At 46.1% G+C, this 21,942-nt stretch overlaps 1 protein-coding gene across 1 annotated transcript in view; it reads right to left on the minus strand.

The window, feature by feature from the left end:
- Positions 1 to 1,736: 1,736 nt before the first annotated feature.
- The window catches only part of LOC143293943 (uncharacterized), a 47,777-nt gene continuing 27,571 nt past the window's right edge, over positions 1,737 to 21,942 (minus strand). The window contains exons 14-20 of the mRNA XM_076605336.1: positions 21,325 to 21,438; positions 17,617 to 17,678; positions 13,846 to 13,934; positions 13,220 to 13,286; positions 11,396 to 11,562; positions 9,174 to 9,553; positions 1,737 to 6,525 (exon numbers count right to left, since the gene is read on the minus strand). Coding sequence (XP_076461451.1) covers positions 4,601 to 6,525; positions 9,174 to 9,553; positions 11,396 to 11,562; positions 13,220 to 13,286; positions 13,846 to 13,934; positions 17,617 to 17,678; positions 21,325 to 21,438 — 2,804 coding nt within the window. The 3' untranslated portion in view covers positions 1,737 to 4,600. The remainder of the gene's footprint in view (positions 6,526 to 9,173; positions 9,554 to 11,395; positions 11,563 to 13,219; positions 13,287 to 13,845; positions 13,935 to 17,616; positions 17,679 to 21,324; positions 21,439 to 21,942) is intronic.

Genomic DNA, 21,942 nt, shown 5'->3' on the forward strand with positions numbered 1-21,942 from the left:
TGAACCCCCTTCATGTGTATGCGCGCACAGAAGATCAAATACGCACGTTAAAGATCCTGTGATCCATGTCAGCATTCGGTGGGTTATGGAAACAAGAATATAACCAGCATGCACACCCGTGAAAACAGAGTATGGATGCCTGCATGACGGGGTAAATAAAAAAAAACGGGTCATACACGTAAAATGTTACATGTCTGTCTGAATGTGTATGTGTGTGTGTCTGAAATCTGATGGAATGACACAGGAAACGAATGATGAGTGCCCAGTGGCAGCTGTCAGTCGGCTCTACCCAGGTAGGCAGCCTGTTGTGTAAATGTCCCCGTGTATGTAAAGCGCTTAGAGCTTGGTCTCTGACCGAGGATAGGCGCTATATAAGTATCCACATCAATCAATCAATCAATAATCAAATTCTAGCCCAGATAGTTGGGACAGCAGTTACCTCCTCTGTTGTTGTGATGGTCATAGTCGGGACACAACGACTACATCACATCTTCAGCAGAAGACTCAACAGCAGCCTGTCTCCTGGACACACACTCCTGGCTGACTTTCCAGGGCACAGCTGTCTGCTGCATCCACAGCTGTCACCTGCCAAACTGTCACCAGCAGACATGTCCACGCAACACAAGACGAAAGTTATGATGATGACGTCAGGGCGATGACACCATCTTTGGCTGATGTTAAAAACACGGTCACCCCAGCAACAGCGATTCATCCACCAGTGCTTGTCTTCTTGTTCATCATTTTGATGTGCACCTTATATACATGCTGTGCTTTAAATGTTAAAATCACTTCTTTTTTATAATTTGGAGGATGCACCATGCCATCTGAATTACCCAACAGTAAAATATGGGAATTTTCTGGCTACAAAGGTGAAACAACACTGTAATGTGCACCCTGATTTTAAAACCATCAAGAGTTATTTTGAACATGTATTCACCACAAACACACACAACTACAACAGACTATAAAAAAAGACGGTGCGTCTCATAGTCTGGTATCATTGAGCCACAGGTATCATAGCACTGATGTTTTCAAGTACAAACACAAACACACAGAACTATTACACTTACAAACACCTATATGAAAAAATATTCCAGTGAACTCATGCACGGCAACACAGATTATGCTATCAATGCCAGCAGTGTGCTTCAGGAGGGAAAAAACCACATGGACAAGGACTTCAGGTGACATGGAATTGTGATGAGAATAAACACCTACACAACAAGAACAAGGCGAGGGAAACAGCTGAAAAGACACAGAAACAGAAAGAGAAACAAACAGAACCTTACAACTGTGGAAGTTTATGCTCCCAGTTTTGAATGTTCAAACTCATGCACACATAACCAACTTACGTTCCCAGTTTTGAACGTTCAAACTCATGCACACATAACCAACTTACATTCCCAGTTTTGAACGTTCAAACTCATGCACACATAACCAACTTACATTCCCAGTTTTGAACGTTCAAACTCATGCACACATAACCAACTTACATTCCCAGTTTTGAACGTTCAAACTCATGCACACATAACCAACTTATGCTCCCAGTTTTGAATGTTCAAACTCATGCACACATAACCAACTTACGTTCCCAGTTTTGAATGTTCAAACTCATGCACACATAACCAACTTACGTTCCCAGTTTTGAACGTTCAAACTCATGCACACATAACCAACTTACGTTCCCAGTTTTGAATGTTCAAACTCATGCACACAACCAACTTATGCTCCCAGTTTTGAATGTTCAAACTCATGCACACATAACCAACTTACATTCCCAGTTTTGAATGTTCAAACTCATGCACACATAACCAACTTACATTCCCAGTTTTGAACGTTCAAACTCATGCACACATAACCAACTTACATTCCCAGTTTTGAACGTTCAAACTCATGCACACATAACCAACTTACATTCCCAGTTTTGAACGTTCAAACTCATGCACACATAACCAACTTACGTTCCCAGTTTTGAACGTTCAAACTCATGCACACATAACCAACTTACATTCCCAGTTTTGAATGTTCAAACTCATGCACACATAACCAACTTACGTTCCCAGTTTTGAATGTTCAAACTCATGCACACATAACCAACTTACATTCCCAGTTTTGAACGTTCAAACTCATGCACACATAACCAACTTACGTTCCCAGTTTTGAATGTTCAAACTCATGCACACATAACCAACTTACGTTCCCAGTTTTGAACATTTAAAGAATCAAACTCATGCACACATAACCAACTTACGTTCCCAGTTTTGAACATTTAAAGAATCAAACTCATGCACACACAACCAACTAGCATTCCAAATGTGAAACATTCAAACTCTTGCACACATGGCAGACTAGTAATCCAGGCTGAAATCATGCACACATGACTGAGTTCTCAGTGCTGAACGTTCAAACTTATGCATACATGGCCAGCTTACTTTTCCAGTGTTGTACATTCAAACACATGCACAAATAACTGACTGTTTTTCCAGCGTTGAACAAACCCATGTATTATTAACCAACTCACTTCCAGTGTTGCACATTCAAACACATGCACACATAACTGACTGTTTTTCCAGCGTTGAACAAACCCATGTATTATTAACCAACTCACTTCCAGTGTTGCACATTCAAACACATGCACAAATAACTGACTGTTTTTCCAGCGTTGAACAAACCCATGTATTATTAACCAACTCACTTCAGTGTTGCACATTCAAACACATGCACAAATAACTGACTGTTTTTCCAGCGTTGAACAAACCCATGTATTATTAACCAACTCACTTCCAGTGTTGTACAAGCAAACTAATGCTTATATAACTGAAAGCTTTTCCCGTGTTTAACATGCAAACTCATGCTTACTTAACTGATTGCTTTTCCAGCACTGAACATTCAAACTCATGCTCACATAACTGATTGCTTTTCCAGCACTGAACATTCAAACTCATGCTCACATAACTGATTGCTTTTCCAGCACTGAACAAACTCATGCTCACATAACTGATTGCTTTTCCAGCACTGAACAAACTCATGCTCACATAACTGATTGCTTTTCCAGCACTGAACAAACTCATGCTCACATAACTGATTGCTTTTCCAGCACTGAACATTCAAACTCATGCTCACATAACTGACTGCTTTTCCAGCACTGAACATTCAAACTCATGCACACATAACTGACTGCTTTTCCAGCACTGAACATTCAAACTCATGCTCACATAACTGATTGCTTTTCCAGCACTGAACATTCAAACTCATGCACACATAACTGACTGCTTTTCCAGCACTGAACATTCAAACTCATGCTCACATAACTGATTGCTTTTCCAGCACTGAACATTCAAACTCATGCTCACATAACTGATTGCTTTTCCAGCACTGAACATTCAAACTCATGCTCACATAACTGATTGCTTTTCCAGCACTGAACAAACTCATGCTCACATAACTGATTGCTTTTCCAGCACTGAACAAACTCATGCTCACATAACTGATTGCTTTTCCAGCACTGAACAAACTCATGCTCACATAACTGATTGCTTTTCCAGCACTGAACATTCAAACTCATGCTCACATAACTGACTGCTTTTCCAGCACTGAACATTCAAACTCATGCACACATAACTGACTGCTTTTCCAGCACTGAACATTCAAACTCATGCTCACATAACTGATTGCTTTTCCAGCACTGAACATTCAAACTCATGCACACATAACTGACTGCTTTTCCAGCACTGAACATTCAAACTCATGCTCACATAACTGATTGCTTTTCCAGCACTGAACATTCAAACTCATGCTCACATAACTGATTGCTTTTCCAGCACTGAACATTCAAACTCATGCTCACATAACTGATTGCTTTTCCAGCACTGAACATTCAAACTCATGCTCACATAACTGACTGCTTTTCCAGCACTGAACATTCAAACTCATGCTCACATAACCTGCTGTCCCACATTCAAACTCATGCACACATAACCAACTCACATTCCAAGTGTGAAACATTCAAACTCACGCACACATAACTGACTTCAAGTAACCCACGCTGAAATCATGCACACATAACTGACATGTGTTCCTCACAAAAGCTCAAACATGTGCACACAACCCACACATGCTCCTAGTGCTGAATGCTGAAACACATACCCACAAAACTGACTTGCATCCCCACTGCTGCATATTCAAACTTCTGCATGCAAAACTGATATTCCCAATGCTGAATTTCCAAACTCATGCTACGTAACAACTTGTGTTCCTGAAGTGGAACATCACATTCTCATGCACACAGAACAAACTCCAGGAACCCAAACTGATTTCTCAAACTCATATACTCATACACATAACTGACATACGCTTCCATTGCTAAACGCTCAAACTCACACTCAAGCTCTTTGTGTTGAACATGTAACCAACTTACAAAAATTACATTCTCAATGCTGAATTTTCAAACCCATGCACACATATGTAACTGACTTACACATATTCAAAGCACTGGAAACTCAAACTCCTGCACACAGACTCTTAACATTCAGCGTCACATACACACAATTGATATACAACAAGCAGTTTGTGACGCCCCCCACACCAACCACACCGGTCTTCAGAACAGAATGCTCTTCAACGGTTCGGGGCAGTCCAGACGTAAATGCCCCTTCTTCTTACAGTTGGAGCAAAACGGGTCAAAAGACAATGGCATGTTGGCTGGACTCGGCACGACCGTCGCCGGTGCCATAAAAGGTCGGAACTTTTTCTTGCGACCCTTTGACTTTACCTCAGTGGTGCCGGCCAGGTCCCCTCTCTGGTAGGGCACTGCAGCACCCGGGGAACCCACACAGGGAGGGGTGGATGACGTCGACTGGGAGGCTGGCGAAGGGGCATCACTCTCACTGCTGGCAGCAGGAAGCCAGCTTGACGCCATGTTGCCCGCGTCAAGCACAGCCGGGTTTGTGTTTTCCGGCGCCACTTTCCGGAAGGGAAAGGAAGAGAGCGACGACTGTGAAGCAGAACTGTCCCCTGCAGGATCCATTTGGTGGTGTGTGGCCACTGGCTTCATCTTCCACCACCCTCCCTGACTGACCGGCTCTGCCATGGGAGTGCTCCCCCCTGCTTTAGGCTTCCCAGCATCCCCGCTCGCCCCTTTCCCGCCGGTGTCTGACGCTGAAGCACGGCACCGATCTTCCCAGTCTGACGGCACCGAGTCCCTGTCCGTGTCCTCACTGATGTAGACCTCATTGCAGCCAGGCGATGACACCGCCCCCCCTGACCCACTTCCTGTCGACAGGGGGTCCTTTGTGTCCTCCCCTTCGCTGCACACAACAGCCAGAGCTTTGCTCTGCCTGCTCCCCGTCATGTCACTCTCCAGCAGACCCACAGCGATGGTGTCCAGGGTCAGCTCTGTGCACGAAGAGTCGGAGCTGGACGGTTGGGTGGTCTGTGTCTGTGTGGACAGTGCAGGGAAATCTTCAGGAGAGAACGGCGCTCTGTCGGGCTCCACATAGAAGCTTCTGTTATTGTTCATGCTGTTCGCTGCTTCGCCGTAAAATCGCCTCCTGTGGTGCTCTCCGTGCTGTGGGAAATCACAAGCCCACTCCTCCTCCTCTTCATCTCCAGCTGCTGACTGGTCCGCAGGGTCCAGGCGACTCCCAGCACCTCTCCACTGATCGTCCGTCCCACCAAAGTCAGAAACACTGGACTTGTCACTGGAATCGCTGTCAAACTCATCCCCGTCAAACTTCTCCGCGTCCACTTCACCACCCTCCCCCCTGTCCCTGTTAAACAAATTCTCAGGTTCGTTCGTGAAGTGAGTCTGCATCTCACTGTCGTTTGAGACAGGCACTGAGTTGTCTTTCTTGCTAGGTGAACTGTCTTCCTTGCTAGGTGAACTGTCTTTCTTGCTAGGTGAACTGTCTTCCTTGCTAGGTGAACTGTCTTTCTTGCTAGGTGAACTGTCTTCCTTGCTAGGTGAACTGTCTTCCCTTGGCACGGCATCCACACTGCTAGGGCCTGTCATGTACTGCTGTCCTGTGACAGACGATGATGGCTCAGTCCCATAAGCGCTGCTCCAGTGGTTTCCAAACACCGTGGTGTAGGCCACCTGGGAGACGGACGACATGGCAGAAAGGAAAGACATGGCGGGGGACTCCTGTACACTTCCACAACATTCCACTCCCACTTTTCTGGCACTGGAACCCTGAGCAGCAACCTCACTTTCAGTTGTCTTTTCCTTCACCTCCATGACAGACCCAGCAACCTCACTTTCAGTCGTCTTTTCCTTCACCCCCACGACAGACAAAGTGTCCACAGAAGCTTCAGTACCAGTGACCGTGGGAGACTCGGCCCTGACCTTCCAAGTGTTGCTGGCTGTTGGGGTAAACGCGGCACCGAAGTTTGCGTCAGCGATGCGAGGGGAGCTTGCACCGTCACCGAGACAGATGCTGCCGTCTCCTCCTCCTCCCCCACTTGCTTCCTGTTTCTTCTTGTTCAGGTACTCCAGCAACACCCTCCTTCTCCGTGCTCGACCCGGCGCTGTGACACATACAACACAACACAGCCAAGCTTTGGTTTTCACCACAACTCTATCTTCAACAAACAGGAATCAATGGACAAAAACTGCTCACAGACTGATTTCCATTCAAAACCATTTATCTTGATGTACTGGAAAGATCATATCGTCCTTACCTAAACCTCTACAGATGACGGACCCATGACAGTGTCCAGACATTCCACAGACTTCACATCTTTTGATGATGCCCTCGCCAGTGATGACTGAGTCCACAATCTTTTTGATCCAAACTCTGTAGCTGATAAGCTCCCTTGTTGTGACAGTGTCCAGTATATAACAGGGAATGTCTAAAGAGTTATCTAAACCTCTACAGCTGATAAGCTCCCTCGTAGTGACAGTGTCCAGTATATAACAGGGAATGTCTAAAGAGTTATCTAAACCTCTACAGCTGATAAGCTCCCTCATAGTGACAGTGTCCAGTATATAACTGGGAATGTCTAAAGAGTTATCTAAACCTCTACAGCTGATAAGCTCCCTCGTAGTGACAGTGTCCAGTATATAACAGGGAATGTCTAAAGAGTTATCTAAAACTCTGCAGCTGATAAGCTCCCTCGTAGTGACAGTGTCCAGTATATAACAGGGAATGTCTAAAGAGTTATCTAAACCTCTACAACTGATAAGCTCCCTTGTTGTGACAGTGTCTAGAAAATAACAGGGAATGTCTAAAGAGTTATCTAAACCTCTGCAGCTGATAAGCTCCCTTGTTGTGACAGTGTCCAATTGATGTTCTCATCAGTGGCCAAAGTGTGTAGAATCTCCTATCTTCTACTCTCCAGAGAGTTCACATCTTTCTGATCTCAAACTCTACAGCTGATGTACTCACCACTGGCGACAGAATCTCCATAGAATTCATACCTTTTAATTGATATACTCACTGGTGCTGACTGTTCAAAATCTTGACACAGTTCTATCTTTCTGATCTAACACTCTAACAATTGATGTACTCACTAGTGGTGACATATTCTCCAAACAGTTCATATTTTTTAGTTGATGTACTCACCAGAGATTCATATCTTTCAGCTGATGTCCTCACCACAGAGATCATGCCTTTCAGAGTTCATATCTTTCAGCTGATGTCCTCACCAGAGAGTTAATATCTTTCACCTGATGTCCTCACCAGATAGTTAATATCTTTCAGCTGATGTCCTCACCAGATAGTTAATATATTTCAGCTGATGTCCTCACCAGATAGTTAATATCTTTCACCTGATGTCCTCACCACAGAGATCATGTCTTTCACCTGATGTACTCACCACAGAGTTCACACCTTTCAGCATGTTTTCTCACACCTGTCAGCTGATGTCAGCTGATGTACTCACCACAGAACTCAAGCCCTTCAAGGGATGTACTCACCACAGAACTCAAGCCCTTCAAGGGACGTACTCACCACAGAACTCAAGCCTGTCAAGGGATGTACTCACCACAGAGCTCAAGCCCGTCAAGGGATGTACTCACCACAGAGCTCAAGCCCTTCAAGGGATGTACTCACCACAGAGCTCAAGCCTGTCAAGGGATGTACTCACCACAGAGCTCAAGCCCGTCAAGGGATGTACTCACCACAGAGCTCAAGCCCGTCAAGGGATGTACTCACCACAGAGCTCAAGCCCTTCAAGGGATGTACTCACCACAGAGCTCAAGCCTGTCAAGGGATGTACTCACCACAGAGCTCAAGCCTGTCAAGGGATGTACTCACCACACAGCTCAAGCCTTTCACCTGACGTACTCACCACAGAGCTCAAGCCTGTCAAGGGATGTCCTCACCACAGAGCTCAAGCCTGTCAAGGGACATACTCACCACAGAGCTCAAGCCTTTCACCTGACGTACTCACCACAGAACTCAAGCCTGTCAAGGGATGTCCTCACCACAGAGCTCAAGCCTGTCAAGGGATGTACTCACCACAGAGCTCAAGCCTGTCAAGGGATGTACTCACCACAGAGCTCAAGCCTGTCAAGGGACGTACTCACCACAGAGCTCAAGCCTGTCAAGGGATGTACTCACCACAGAGCTCAAGCCTGTCAAGGGACGTACTCACCACAGAGCTCAAGCCTGTCAAGGGACGTACTCACCACAGAACTCAAGCCTGTCAAGGGATGTCCTCACCACAGAGCTCAAGCCTGTCAAGGGATGTCCTCACCATACAGCTCAAGCCTGTCAAGGGACATACTCACCACAGAGCTCAAGCCTGTCAAGGGACATACTCACCACAGAGCTCAAGCCTGTCAAGGGATGTCCTCACCACAGAGCTCAAGCCTGTCAAGGGATGTCCTCACCACAGAGCTCAAGCCTGTCAAGGGATGTCCTCACCACAGAGCTCAAGCCTTTCACCTGACGTACTCACCACAGAGCTCAAGCCTGTCAAGGGACGTACTCACCACAGAGCTCAAGCCTGTCAAGGGATGTACTCACCACAGAGCTCAAGCCTGTCAAGGGACGTACTCACCACAGAGCTCAAGCCTGTCAAGGGATGTCCTCACCACAGAGCTCAAGCCCTTCAAGGGACGTACTCACCACAGAGCTGAAGCCTTTCAAGGGATGTCCTCACCACAGAGCTCAAGCCCTTCAAGGGACGTACTCACAACAGAGCTCAAGCCTGTCAAGGGATGTACTCACCAGTGGGAAGGGAGTCCAGGACCTCCCCAGACCCCAGGCTCCAGTCCCCGCTGCCCTGGCTGCCCCTGCGAGGTGTCGGCACGCCCACCTCCACACCCACGTCCGTCTGGACCCACGCCTCACGCCGCCCGGCCCCCCCCTCCTCCTCCTCCTCCTCCGTCTGACTCCCAACAGCCGCTGTTGTCACCACCCCCGTCCTCTGGCTGCTGGTCTGTGGGGCGGGGAGTGAGGGGAGGGTGTCCACCTGTACTGACTGGTCACAGCGGGGCAGTCCCACCCGGGTGTCTGTCTCCCCGGCCCCCACAGCGGAGGTGTCCGGGGAGTCTGGGGGAGGAGGGGGGCAGCTCAACAGCAGGGTCAGCAGGCGGGAGCGCACTGAGCTGAAACAAGAGATGAAACGTTTCAACCCCTGAAAACAGTATGGCTGCCTACATGGCTGGGTAAAAACCGTCATGCACATAAAAGCCCACTTGTGTACATGCCAGTGAGTTGCAGCCCATGAACGAAGAAGAAAAAACGTTCCAGGGTGGTGTGCATTTTTTTTTTTTTTTGTAAAAGACAAGTATACAACACACACAAAATATGAACAAACAGAAACATCCAACGAGGTATTTTAAAGGGAAAAAAATTGTTTAAAGAAGAAAAGATTGATCAACTAACCAATTATCTAATAAATAATGTTGACAATAACATTAGTAAAGATGATGATATCAATAACAACATTTATACTAGTAGTAGTAGTAGTAATAGCACAAACCATCATTTGGTATTTTAAGAGTACAAAATAGATGCAAAATAGCAATGAACATGAAGAAAGAAGGAATAAAACATAAAAACAAAAAGGTTTTAAAAAAATTAAGGGAGGCTAAACAAGGCTTCTGACATCCAACAGCTGGAATGAATAACAGTGATGTCATGTCTGCACTGTGATGTCTACACTGTGATGTCTACACTGTCAACAAACAACAGCTGGAATGAATAACAGTGGTGTCATGTCTACACTGTGATTTCTACACTGTGATGTCTACACTGTCAACAAATAACAGCTGGAATGAATAACAGTGATGTCATGTCTGCACTGTCAACAAACAACAGCTTGAATGAATAACAGTGATGTCATGTCTGCACTGTGATGTCTACACTGTCAACAAACAACAGCTGGAATGAATAACAGTGGTGTCATGTCTACACTGTGATTTCTACACTGTGATGTCTACACTGTCAACAAACAACAGCTGGAATGAATAACAGTGATGTCATGTCTACACTGTCAACAAACAACAGCTGGAATGAATAACAGTGATGTCATGTCTACACTGTGATTTCTACACTGTGATGTCTACACTGTCAACAAACAACAGCTGGAATGAATAACAGTGGTGTCATGTCTACACTGTGATTTCTACACTGTGATGTCTACACTGTCAACAAACAACAGCTGGAATGAATAACAGTGATGTCATGTCTGCACTGTCAACAAACAACAGCTTGACAACTGAACCTTTAGCACAGAACCACAAAAAGCTTTCATTCTTCAAATGTGCATACACACTCCTACAGACACACACACACCCACTCATTGCACACATACACTCACACAGACTCACACACACACACCCCGCACATCCACATGCACACACATAAACATGCATACAGTCACACAGACTCCCCCACACACATACACACACACCCCACACACATGCATGCACACACACACACACACCCTCTCACACACACACCACAACCTCCACCCCACACACACCACATCCCCCCCACACCCCTACCCCCACACCACACCTCCAACACTCACACTACACCCCCCATCCTCACCCCCACCCCAACCTGACACATCCCCCCCACACCCCCACCCCCACACCACACCTCCAACACTCACACTACACCCCCCATCCTCACCCCCATGCCCACACACACCACATCCCCCCCAAATCCCCCCACACACACCACACCTCCAACACCTACACTACACCTCCCAACCTAACCCCCCACCCCCACAACACACCATCACCTCCACACCATACCCCACACCTACACACACCCCACCCACAACACCCAGACCCACACAACAGCCCCCATCGTCACCACCACCCTCCCAAACACACACACCACACCCCTACACCCCTCCCCCCTCAACCCCTCACACTAAACCCCACACACCCCGCACACACACACCCCGCACACACACACCCCCACAGCTCACTCACTAATCGACGTCGGTCTCCAGCACTTTCTCCCTCATCTGGTCGTGGAGGAAGGAGAGGGAGTGGGGGTGGGCAGTGTGCAGCAGGGAGAGGGAGGGGGGCAGGAGGAGCTCGGCACAGGTCAGGTACATCCCCTCCAGCTGCTGGAACATCAGGCCCGTCTGCAGACCCTGCCACAGTCATCACACTGTGTGACCCATGACTCAGCTACATCCCTGTCTGCAGACCCTGCCACAGTCATCACACTGTGTGACCCATGACTCAGCTACATCCCTACAGCTACATCCCTGTCTGCAGACCCTGCCACAGTCATCACACTGTGTGACCCATGACTCAGCTACATCCCTGTCTGCAGACCCTGCCACAGTCATCACACTGTGTGACCCATGACTCAGCTACATCCCTCCCGTCTGTAGACCCTGCCACAGTCATCACACTGTGTGACCCATGACTCAGCTACATCCCTCCTGTCTGTAGACCCTGCCACAGTCATCACACTGTGTGACCCATGACTCAGCTACATCCCTGTCTGCAGCCCCTGCCACAGTCATCACACTGTGTGACCCATGACTCAGCTACATCCCTCCCGTCTGTAGACCCTGCCACAGTCATCACACTGTGTGACCCATGACTCAGCTACATCCCTCCCGTCTGTAGACCCTGCCACAGTCATCACACTGTGTGACCCATGACTCAGCTACATCCCTCCCGTCTGTAGACCCTGCCACAGTCATCACACTGTGTGACCCATGACAGCTACATCCCTGTCTGCAGACCCTGCCACAGTCATCACACTGTGTGACCCATGACTCAGCTACATCCCTCCTGTCTGCAGACCCTGCCACAGTCATCACACTGTGTGACCCATGACTCAGCTACATCCCTCCCGTCTGTAGACCCTGCCACAGTCATCACACTGTGTGACCCATGACTCAGCTACATCCCTCCTGTCTGTAGACCCTGCCACAGTCATCACACTGTGTGACCCATGACTCAGCTACATCCCTCCTGTCTGTAGACCCTGCCACAGTCATCACACTGTGTGACCCATGACTCAGCTACATCCCTCCTGTCTGTAGACCCTGCCACAGTCATCACACTGTGTGACCCATGACTCAGCTACATCCCTCCTGTCTGTAGACTCTGCCAGTCATCACACTGTGTGACCCATGACTCAGCTACATCCCTCCTGTCTGTAGACCCTGCCACAACGGCAACAACCTGCATGTAAACAGCGCTCAACCTGCAACTTCATGCTCTGCTTACATCAGGCAAGATTGCACTGGCTCTTAGTGCTGCAGCCTTGGGGGCTGGTTGGCCTTTGGGGACCATCCCAACATTGACTGTCCTGAAACCCTCTTGGCTGTGAGTAGGGATGCAACCTGGGCAAGAAACTCTCCACTATAATCAACATCTAGCCCACATAGTCAGGACAGCAGTTGCCTTCACTGGTGTTGTGGTGGTCACAGTCAGACATGACTGACAATCATTCAAACCCTGCGGCTCAAAGATCATGTAACAATACATGTGAAGGGAACAAGACAGGAATACAACACAACAAAATGTGAAGATGCAAACTCCCTCCAGCTACAACACAACACTTCACACACCTGGGCTGCAACATATGAGTTTGCTTTGCATTGAGAATTTCCCCAAGTCTTTGGATATAGACTTGGGGGAATTTTCAGAGGAAAGTAAACTTAGCACTGCTAAAATCACTCATGGGGATCGCACGTAAGTGATCACAACACAGCATCTGCTCATGTCTGGTACCTGTGCTGACAGTACATTTCTCGTGGGATTTCAAGGACAGGAAAAGTCACCAACCTTTTTGTTGAAGATGATCCACTTTTCCAGGCAAGTTAAGGTGAAGTCTTGAACTACATTTTTCAAACTGAAATCAAAGTCAGGAATGGCGTATCAATGTGAGAACTGTAGAGGGAATTTGAATCAACTCTTCTGTTGGTGCATGCGTTCGTGCATTTGTGTGTATGCGTGTCCATCAGGTAGATTCCCCAGTTCATTTGAAAAAGTCCCTCAAAACATACATACCTCCTCCATTCCGTCTACCATCTTACTGACTTATGAGCTTCTGCTGACTTTGTGTGTGCATGTGTATGTGTGTTTGCTTGCATGATCGTGTGTGCACACAATTTATTTGCGCATGTACATGGCACTTGAAAGCATGTATGTTTCTAACTTTTAGCGTTAATACCACAAGCCTGGGAGGAGTGAGAGTCACTCTGCATTATTATTATTGTTTCTGAAACACAGCTATACTTGCAACTTTATTTCTCTGCGGAGACTGTGGTTAAAACAAAGTAACAGAAGACAGAAAGGCTGACAGACAGACAGAGAGACATGCAGACAGACAGACAGACAGACAGTAAGGTAGACAGACAGACAGGCTGACAAACACAGCAACACATGCCATACTATGTTGTTGTACATACACAATGGGCCAGTCAGAAGCCTGACACAGCAGCCGGATCATGACATCAGTGAAGTCAGTGCTGTAGCTTGGCATCTTCCCCACTGGCAGCTAACACACACACACACACACACACACACACACCACACATCACACATCACACACCACGCATCACACACACACACACCACACACACACACACACACACACACCACACACACACAACCACACACACACACCACACCACACACACCACACACACACACAACCACACCACACACACACCACACACACACACACACACACACCACGCATCACACACACACACACCACACACACACACACACACACACACACACCACACACACACACACCACACACAACCACACCACACACACACCACACACACACACACAACCACACACACACACACACACACCACACACACACACACCACACACACACACAACCACACCACACACACACCACACACACACACATACCACACACACACACCCCACACACACACACACACCACACACACACATACCACACACACACACACATACACACACACCACATACACACACACACACACACATACACACACACCACACACACACACACAATCACACAACCACTACACACACACACACACAATCCCACACTCACGCACACCACACACACACACACACACCACACATCAAACACACCACATCACACACACACACACACCACACACATCACATCACACACACACACACACACACCACATCACACACACACACACGCACACACACATGCTCACCCCCTCCACCACCCACACCCACCACACACACATGCATAAGCACATGCACATGTGCGCACACACACACACACATAGTATGCACACCACACAAAAACACACATGCATGCACACACATACACACACACACACAAATAATCACACATATGCTCACGCATACACACACACACATACATACACACACACCTCAAATGTGCACACACACACACATATGCACATCACACACTCAAACACCCATGCATACACAAGCACACACAGACTACTTGAATTGTGGAAAATTACACCTTTCATTAAAATTACACACAATATCAAAGAAAAAGAAAGTACACTTGCATAGCTTTCATTTACACAACACATAATATGAACACTGAACACCTGAATTCTCCTGGTTTCTCAGAAAAGAATAGCCAACATGAAAAAAAAGCAAAGAGTTGTTTCTAAATCATGGCTGACTGAAAATGAGGAGGAGGATGCAACTTGCAGAAATCATGGTCAGAGAACCAACAGACCCAGTTCCAGACTGGTGGGTTCCTTCCCCTCTATCACTGTGCTGCTGCCTTTGTGAGAAAGACTCCACAACTGGGAACCACACTGTGCCAGTGAAAGACTCCACAACTGGGAACCACAGTGTGCCAGTGAAAGACTCCACAACTGGGAGCCACGCTGTGCCAGTGAAAGACTCCACAACTGGGAACCACACTGTGCCAGTGAAAGACTCCACAACTGGGAACCACACTGCGCCAGTGAAAGACTCCACAAGTGGGAACCACACTGCGCCAGTGAAAGACTCCACAACTGGGAACCACAGTGTGCCAGTGAAAGACTCCACAACTGGGAACCACACTGTGCCAGTGAAAGACTCCACAACTGGGAACCACAGTGTGCCAGTGAAAGACTCCACAACTGGGAACCACACTGTGCCAGTGAAAGACTCCACAACTGGGAACCACACTGTGCCAGTGAAAGACTCCACAACTGGGAACCACACTGTGCCAGTGAAAGACTCCACAACTGGGAACCACACTGTGCCAGTGAAAGACTCCACAACTGGGAACCACACTGTGCCAGTGAAAGACTCCACAACTGGGAACCACACTGTGCCAGTGAAAGACTCCACAACTGGGAACCACACTGTGCCAGTGAAAGACTCCACAACTGGGAACCACACTGTGCCAGTGAAAGACTCCACAAGTGGGAACCACACTGTGCCAGTGAAGGACTCCACAACTGGGAACCACACTGTGCCAGTGAAAGACTCCACAACTGGGAACCACACTGTGCCAGTGAAAGACTCCACAACTGGGAACCACACTGTGCCAGTGAAAGACTCCACAAGTGGGAACCACACTGTGCCAGTGAAGGACTCCACAACTGGGAACCACACTGTGCCAGTGAAAGACTCCACAACTGGGAACCACACTGTGCCAGTGAAAGACTCCACAAGTGGGAACCACACTGTGCCAGTGAAGGACTCCACAACTGGGAACCACACTGTGCCAGTGAAAGACTCCACAACTGGGAACCACACTGTGCCAGTGAAAGACTCCACAAGTGGGAGCCACACTGTGCCAGTGAAAGACTCCACAACTGGGAACCACACTGTGCCAGTGAAAGACTCCACAACTGGGAACCACACTGTGCCAGTGAAAGACTCCACAACGGGGAGCCACACTGTGCCAGTGAAAGACTCCACAACTGGGAACCACACTGTGCCAGTGAAAGACTCCACAACTGGGAGCCACACTGTGCCAGTGAAAGACTCCACAACTGGGAGCCACACTGTGCCAGTGAAAGACTCCACAACTGGGAACCACACTGTGCCAGTGAAAGACTCCACAAGTGGGAGCCACACTGTGCCAGTGAAAGACTCCACAACTGGGAACCACACTGTGCCAGTGAAAGACTCCACAACTGGGAACCACACTGTGCCAGTGAAAGACTCCACAACTGGGAACCACACTGTGCCAGTGAAAGACTCCACAACTGGGAACCACACTGTGCCAGTGAAAGACTCCACAACTGGGAACCACACTGTGCCAGTGAAAGACTCCACAACTGGGAACCACACTGTGCCAGTGAAAGACTCCACAAGTGGGAACCACACTGTGCCAGTGAAAGACTCCACAAGTGGGAACCACACTGTGCCAGTGAAAGACTCCACAACTGGGAACCACACTGTGCCAGTGAAAGACTCCACAACTGGGAACCACACTGTGCCAGTGAAAGACTCCACAACTGGGAACCACACTGTGCCAGTGAAAGACTCCACAACTGGGAACCACACTGTGCCAGTGAAAGACTCCACAAGTGGGAACCACACTGCGCCAGTGAAAGACTCCACAACTGGGAACCACAGTGTGCCAGTGAAAGACTCCACAAGTGGGAACCACACTGTGCCAGTGAAAGACTCCACAACTGGGAACCACGCTGTGCCAGTGAAAGACTCCACAACTGGGAGCCACACTGTGCCAGTGAAAGACTCCACAACTGGGAACCACACTGTGCCAGTGAAAGACTCCACAACTGGGAACCACACTGTGCCAGTGAAAGACTCCACAACTGGGAACCACACTGTGCCAGTGAACATGTTCGTGAGAAGGAAACGTGAGTCAAGATGAAAAGGAGGAAGAGAGAGGGAGATGATTCTTCATAGCTCTTTGGCATAGTTTAACTGATCATTAATATTATCATGACAACTACAACAACAAAAACAACAATAATGACAATAACAACATTATCATTGTTATTTTTATTCTCCACTGCTGATTCTTCTAAAATATGTCAAATGTTCTAAGAATTGCAATTGTAATTTCTTATGATCGATTAAAATACTTAAATACTTTCATATCTCCAAAGCAAACGTTTGCAATGCATGCTGCATGATCATAAGTTACTTTTTTCTTGGGATATAACAAAGTAGAAAAATACATTAATAAAAAAAAAAAAAAAAGACCAACCAAAAGTGAATGACAAAAGATTCAAACCTACCTTCACAAACCTTTCAGTGCCATGCTTCAAGATGTTTAACAACATCTCCCCTTTCAACACACCTGGAAAACCCCACCAGATACAATGACACGTGAAAGAGAAAAAAACATCAAAATAAAAACTGCTGATACAAGTTCTCCAAAAATAATAAAACCAACCCTAAATAACACTGAAACAAACATAAATCATACAGTACAATACTGAACAGCTTTCACACATGTTCACCCATAAATAAATAGTCTTTCTTCTTCAGTGAGGCAGTTCTTGTTCACAGAATGAAACATCATTAGCTGGACTGCCCCCCAGTCTTCCAAATTTGCCCCATATCATAATGATAATAATAACGGACATTTGTTGAGCGTTTTCCTCCCTTACAAGGACCTCAAAGTGCTTTACAATAAACATTAAGCACACACACACACACACACACGCACACACACACACACACACACACACGCACAATAACTCACAAAAGAACGAAGAAGAAAAATAATGATTTAGCGCACAATAATATAAAACAGATTCAGAGACTATGTGTATTACATAATTACACACACACACACACACACACACACACACAAACGAAAGAGAGAGAGAGTTTGCATGGCTTATAACTGAAAAGGTATGGAAGGTCTATGGATAGGCGTTTTCAAAAAGATGTGTTTTCAGACCAATTTTGAAAGATTGAAATGAAAGGAGAGTGGTGAAGATCGTGAGGTAAACTGTTCCAGACATATAGAGCTGAATAAGAAAAGGAAGAATCACAGAAGGATCGGGTTTTAACACGGGGAGCAAGTAGCCGACGTGAATCGAAAGATGATCTGAGTTGTTGACGGGGGGTGTAGGTTTGAATCAATTCTTTCAGATACTGAGGAGCAGCACCCAAAATGGAGTTGAAGGTGAGAATTGCAACTTTGTACTGAATGCAGGCAGAAATTGGTAACAGTGAAGAGAATGCAGAAGATGAGTGATACTGTAAGTCTTTTTGGTTCTAAAGATTGATCTTGCTCCTGTGTTTTGAACTTTCTGGAGTTTGTGTATTAAGTATCTAGGACAACCAATGAGGAGTGAGTTACAGTAATCTAGTAAATAAATCTTTCATGACCTAACTTTGAAGTAGAAAAAAAAGAAGAAAAAAAACCCTTTACCACAGCAAAATGTGCACAATCATCATTAGTTTTGTGCGGGACACTGCTAGCAATGCTTCAAGCCAAAGCCGTGTGTTCTTCACTGCAATCAATCCAGCTTCCTGCTACAGGAGCACAACACTTCAAGCTCCAGATCCCTCACTTTACATGGAGTGGGGGCCTTGTGCTAACATGTCTGCCCAGCTAACCAGACAATCTGAGGGTACAGGATCCAATCCCGCATTTGCCACAATCTTCTCTTCCCCTCCACTGGACCTGAGTGGTGGTCTGGACGCTAGTCATTTAGAGGAGAATAAACCTGAGGCTCCATGTGCTGCATGCACTAAGCGCACACTGAAAAGAACCCACAGCAGCAAAAGGCTTTTCCCTGGCTAAATTCTGAATTTAAAAACAAACAAAAAAACATTCTAATATACGTGGTGTGCATGCAAACGGCTGAAGCCTGTCTAAAAGACACAGGAAATAAATGAAGAGCTCTATCCAGGTGGACAGCCTGTTGTACTAATGACTGAAGCCTGTCTAAAAGACACAGGAAATAAATGAAGAGCTCTATCCAGGTGGACAGCCTGTTGTACTAATGACTGAAGCCTGTCTAAAAGACACAGGAAATAAATGAAGAGCTCTATCCAGGTGGACAGCCTGTTGTACTAATGACTGAAGCCTGTCTAAAAGACACAGGAAATAAATGAAGAGCTCTATCCAGGTGACAGCCTGTTGTACTAATGACTGAAGCCTGTCTAAAAGACACAGGAAATAAATGAAGAGCTCTATCTAGGTGGACAGTCTGTTGTACTAATGACTGAAGCCTGTCTAAAAGACACAGGAAATAAATGAAGAGCTCTATCCAGGTGGACAGCCTGTTGTACTAATGACTGAAGCCTGTCTAAAAGACACAGGAAATAAATGAAGAGCTCTATCCAGGTGGACAGCCTGTTGTACTAATGACTGAAGCCTGTCTAAAAGACACAGGAAATAAATGAAGAACTCTATCTAGGTGGACAGTCTGTTGTACTAATGACTGAAGCCTGTCTAAAAGACACAGGAAATAAATGAAGAGCTCTATCCAGGTGGACAGCCTGTTGTACTAATGACTGAAGCCTGTCTAAAAGACACAGGAAATAAATGAAGAGCTCTATCCAGGTGGACAGCCTGTTGTACTAATGACTGAAGCCTACCTAAAAGACACAGGAAATAAATGAAGAGCTCTATCCAGGTCTCCAACCAAAGATAAGTGAAGACTGTAAAGCACTTAGAGTTTGGTCTCCAACCAAAGATAAGTGAAGACTGTAAAGCACTTAGAGTTTGGTCTCTAACCAAAAATAAGTGATGACTGTAAAGCACTTTGAGTTTGGTCTCTAACCAAAGATAAGTGCTATAGAAGTATTTGTATTTGTATTTCTTTTTATCACAACAGATTTCTCTGTGTGAAATTTGGGCTGCTCTCCCCAGTGAGAGCGCGTCGCTATACTACAGCACCACCCTTTTTTTTTTTCCCTGCGTGCAGATTTATCTGTTTTTTCCTATTGAAGTGGATTTTTCTTCAGAATTTTGCCAGGTACAACCCTTTTGTTGCCGTGGGTTCTTTTACATGCGCTAAGTGCATGCTGCACACAGGACCTCGGTTTATCGTCTCATCCGCATGACTAGCACCCAGACCACCACTCAAGGTCTAGTGGAAGGGGAGAAAATATCGGCGGCTGAGACGTGATTCAAACCAGCATGCTCAGATTCTCTTGCTTCCTAGGCGGACGCGTTACCTCTAGGCCATCACTCCAAGTATCAATAATAATAATAATAATCATAATCATAAGAATAATAATACCCCCTAAAATGGACTATAGCTGCCAACATGGCAGTTAATTTTTTTTTTCAAAGTAAAATACGATAAACCACACACATACATTCAACTGAACACGGGAGGTGCAGGCCATGCACACAAAAATTTAGTGAAAAAATATAATATTTAAAATAATAATAGTTAAGTGCTATATAAATATCAATAATAATAACAATAATGATCATTATAATAATAATACCCCTGAAAACGGAGTACCGCTGCCAACATGTCGTGTAAAAAACAAACAAAAACCCCAGTCATATACGTAAAATTCATTCATACGTAGGAGTGAACACAGAGCTGCAGCTCATGAACACAGAATAAAGAAAAGTAATAATGGTAACAACAACAACAAGGACAATAATAATGATAATAAGGATGATGATGATGATAAAAATAGTAATAGTTGTATTAGCAGTTATATCAACAACAATAATAATGATGATGATAATTATAATAATTATGATAATGATGATAATAACCACAAGATGCAATAAAATAAACACAATAAATATCATTCATAACAATAATAATGATGATGATGATGATAATTACAATAATGTTAATAACAATAATAATGATAATGATGATAAGGATAATAAAATGCAACAGAACAATGACGAATGATGATAATGATAATAAAATGCAGCAGAACAATGACGATAACTATCACTCCTAACACAACTAAAGACAGTGACACTGGAGGAAAGAAACACAGCTCACAGGTGTAGGACTGGAAGAGCTGCAGGGCCAGGTCCCTCACTGCCTCGTCTTTCACAGCCTCCTCCACCAGGACGTCCAACACCACCTTCATCTCTGCTGCACACTGCTCCGCGTCTGACAGCCACACACAATACGATGCTCAATCTGACAGCCACACACACAACATGACGCTCAATCTGACAGCCACACACAACATCATGCTCAATCTGACAGCCACACACAACATGACACCTTCATCTCTGCTGCACACTGCTCCGCGTCTGACAGCCACACACACAACATCACGCTCAATCTGACAGCCACACACACAACATCACGCTCAATCTGACAGCCACACACACAATATGACCCTCAATCTGACAGCCACACACACAATACGACGCTCAATCTGACAGCCACAAAAACAACATGACGCTCAATCTGACAGCCACACACACAATATGACCCTCAATCTGACAGCCACACACAACATGATGCTCAATCTGACAGCCACACACACAAACATGACGCTCAATCTGACAGCCACACACAACATGATGCTCAATCTGACAGCCACACACAACATGACGCTCAATCTGACAGCCACACACAACATGATGCTCAATCTGACAGCCACAC

This window comes from Babylonia areolata, chromosome 19, assembly GCF_041734735.1.
Source record: "Babylonia areolata isolate BAREFJ2019XMU chromosome 19, ASM4173473v1, whole genome shotgun sequence".
Lineage (NCBI taxonomy): Eukaryota > Metazoa > Mollusca > Gastropoda > Neogastropoda > Buccinidae > Babylonia > Babylonia areolata.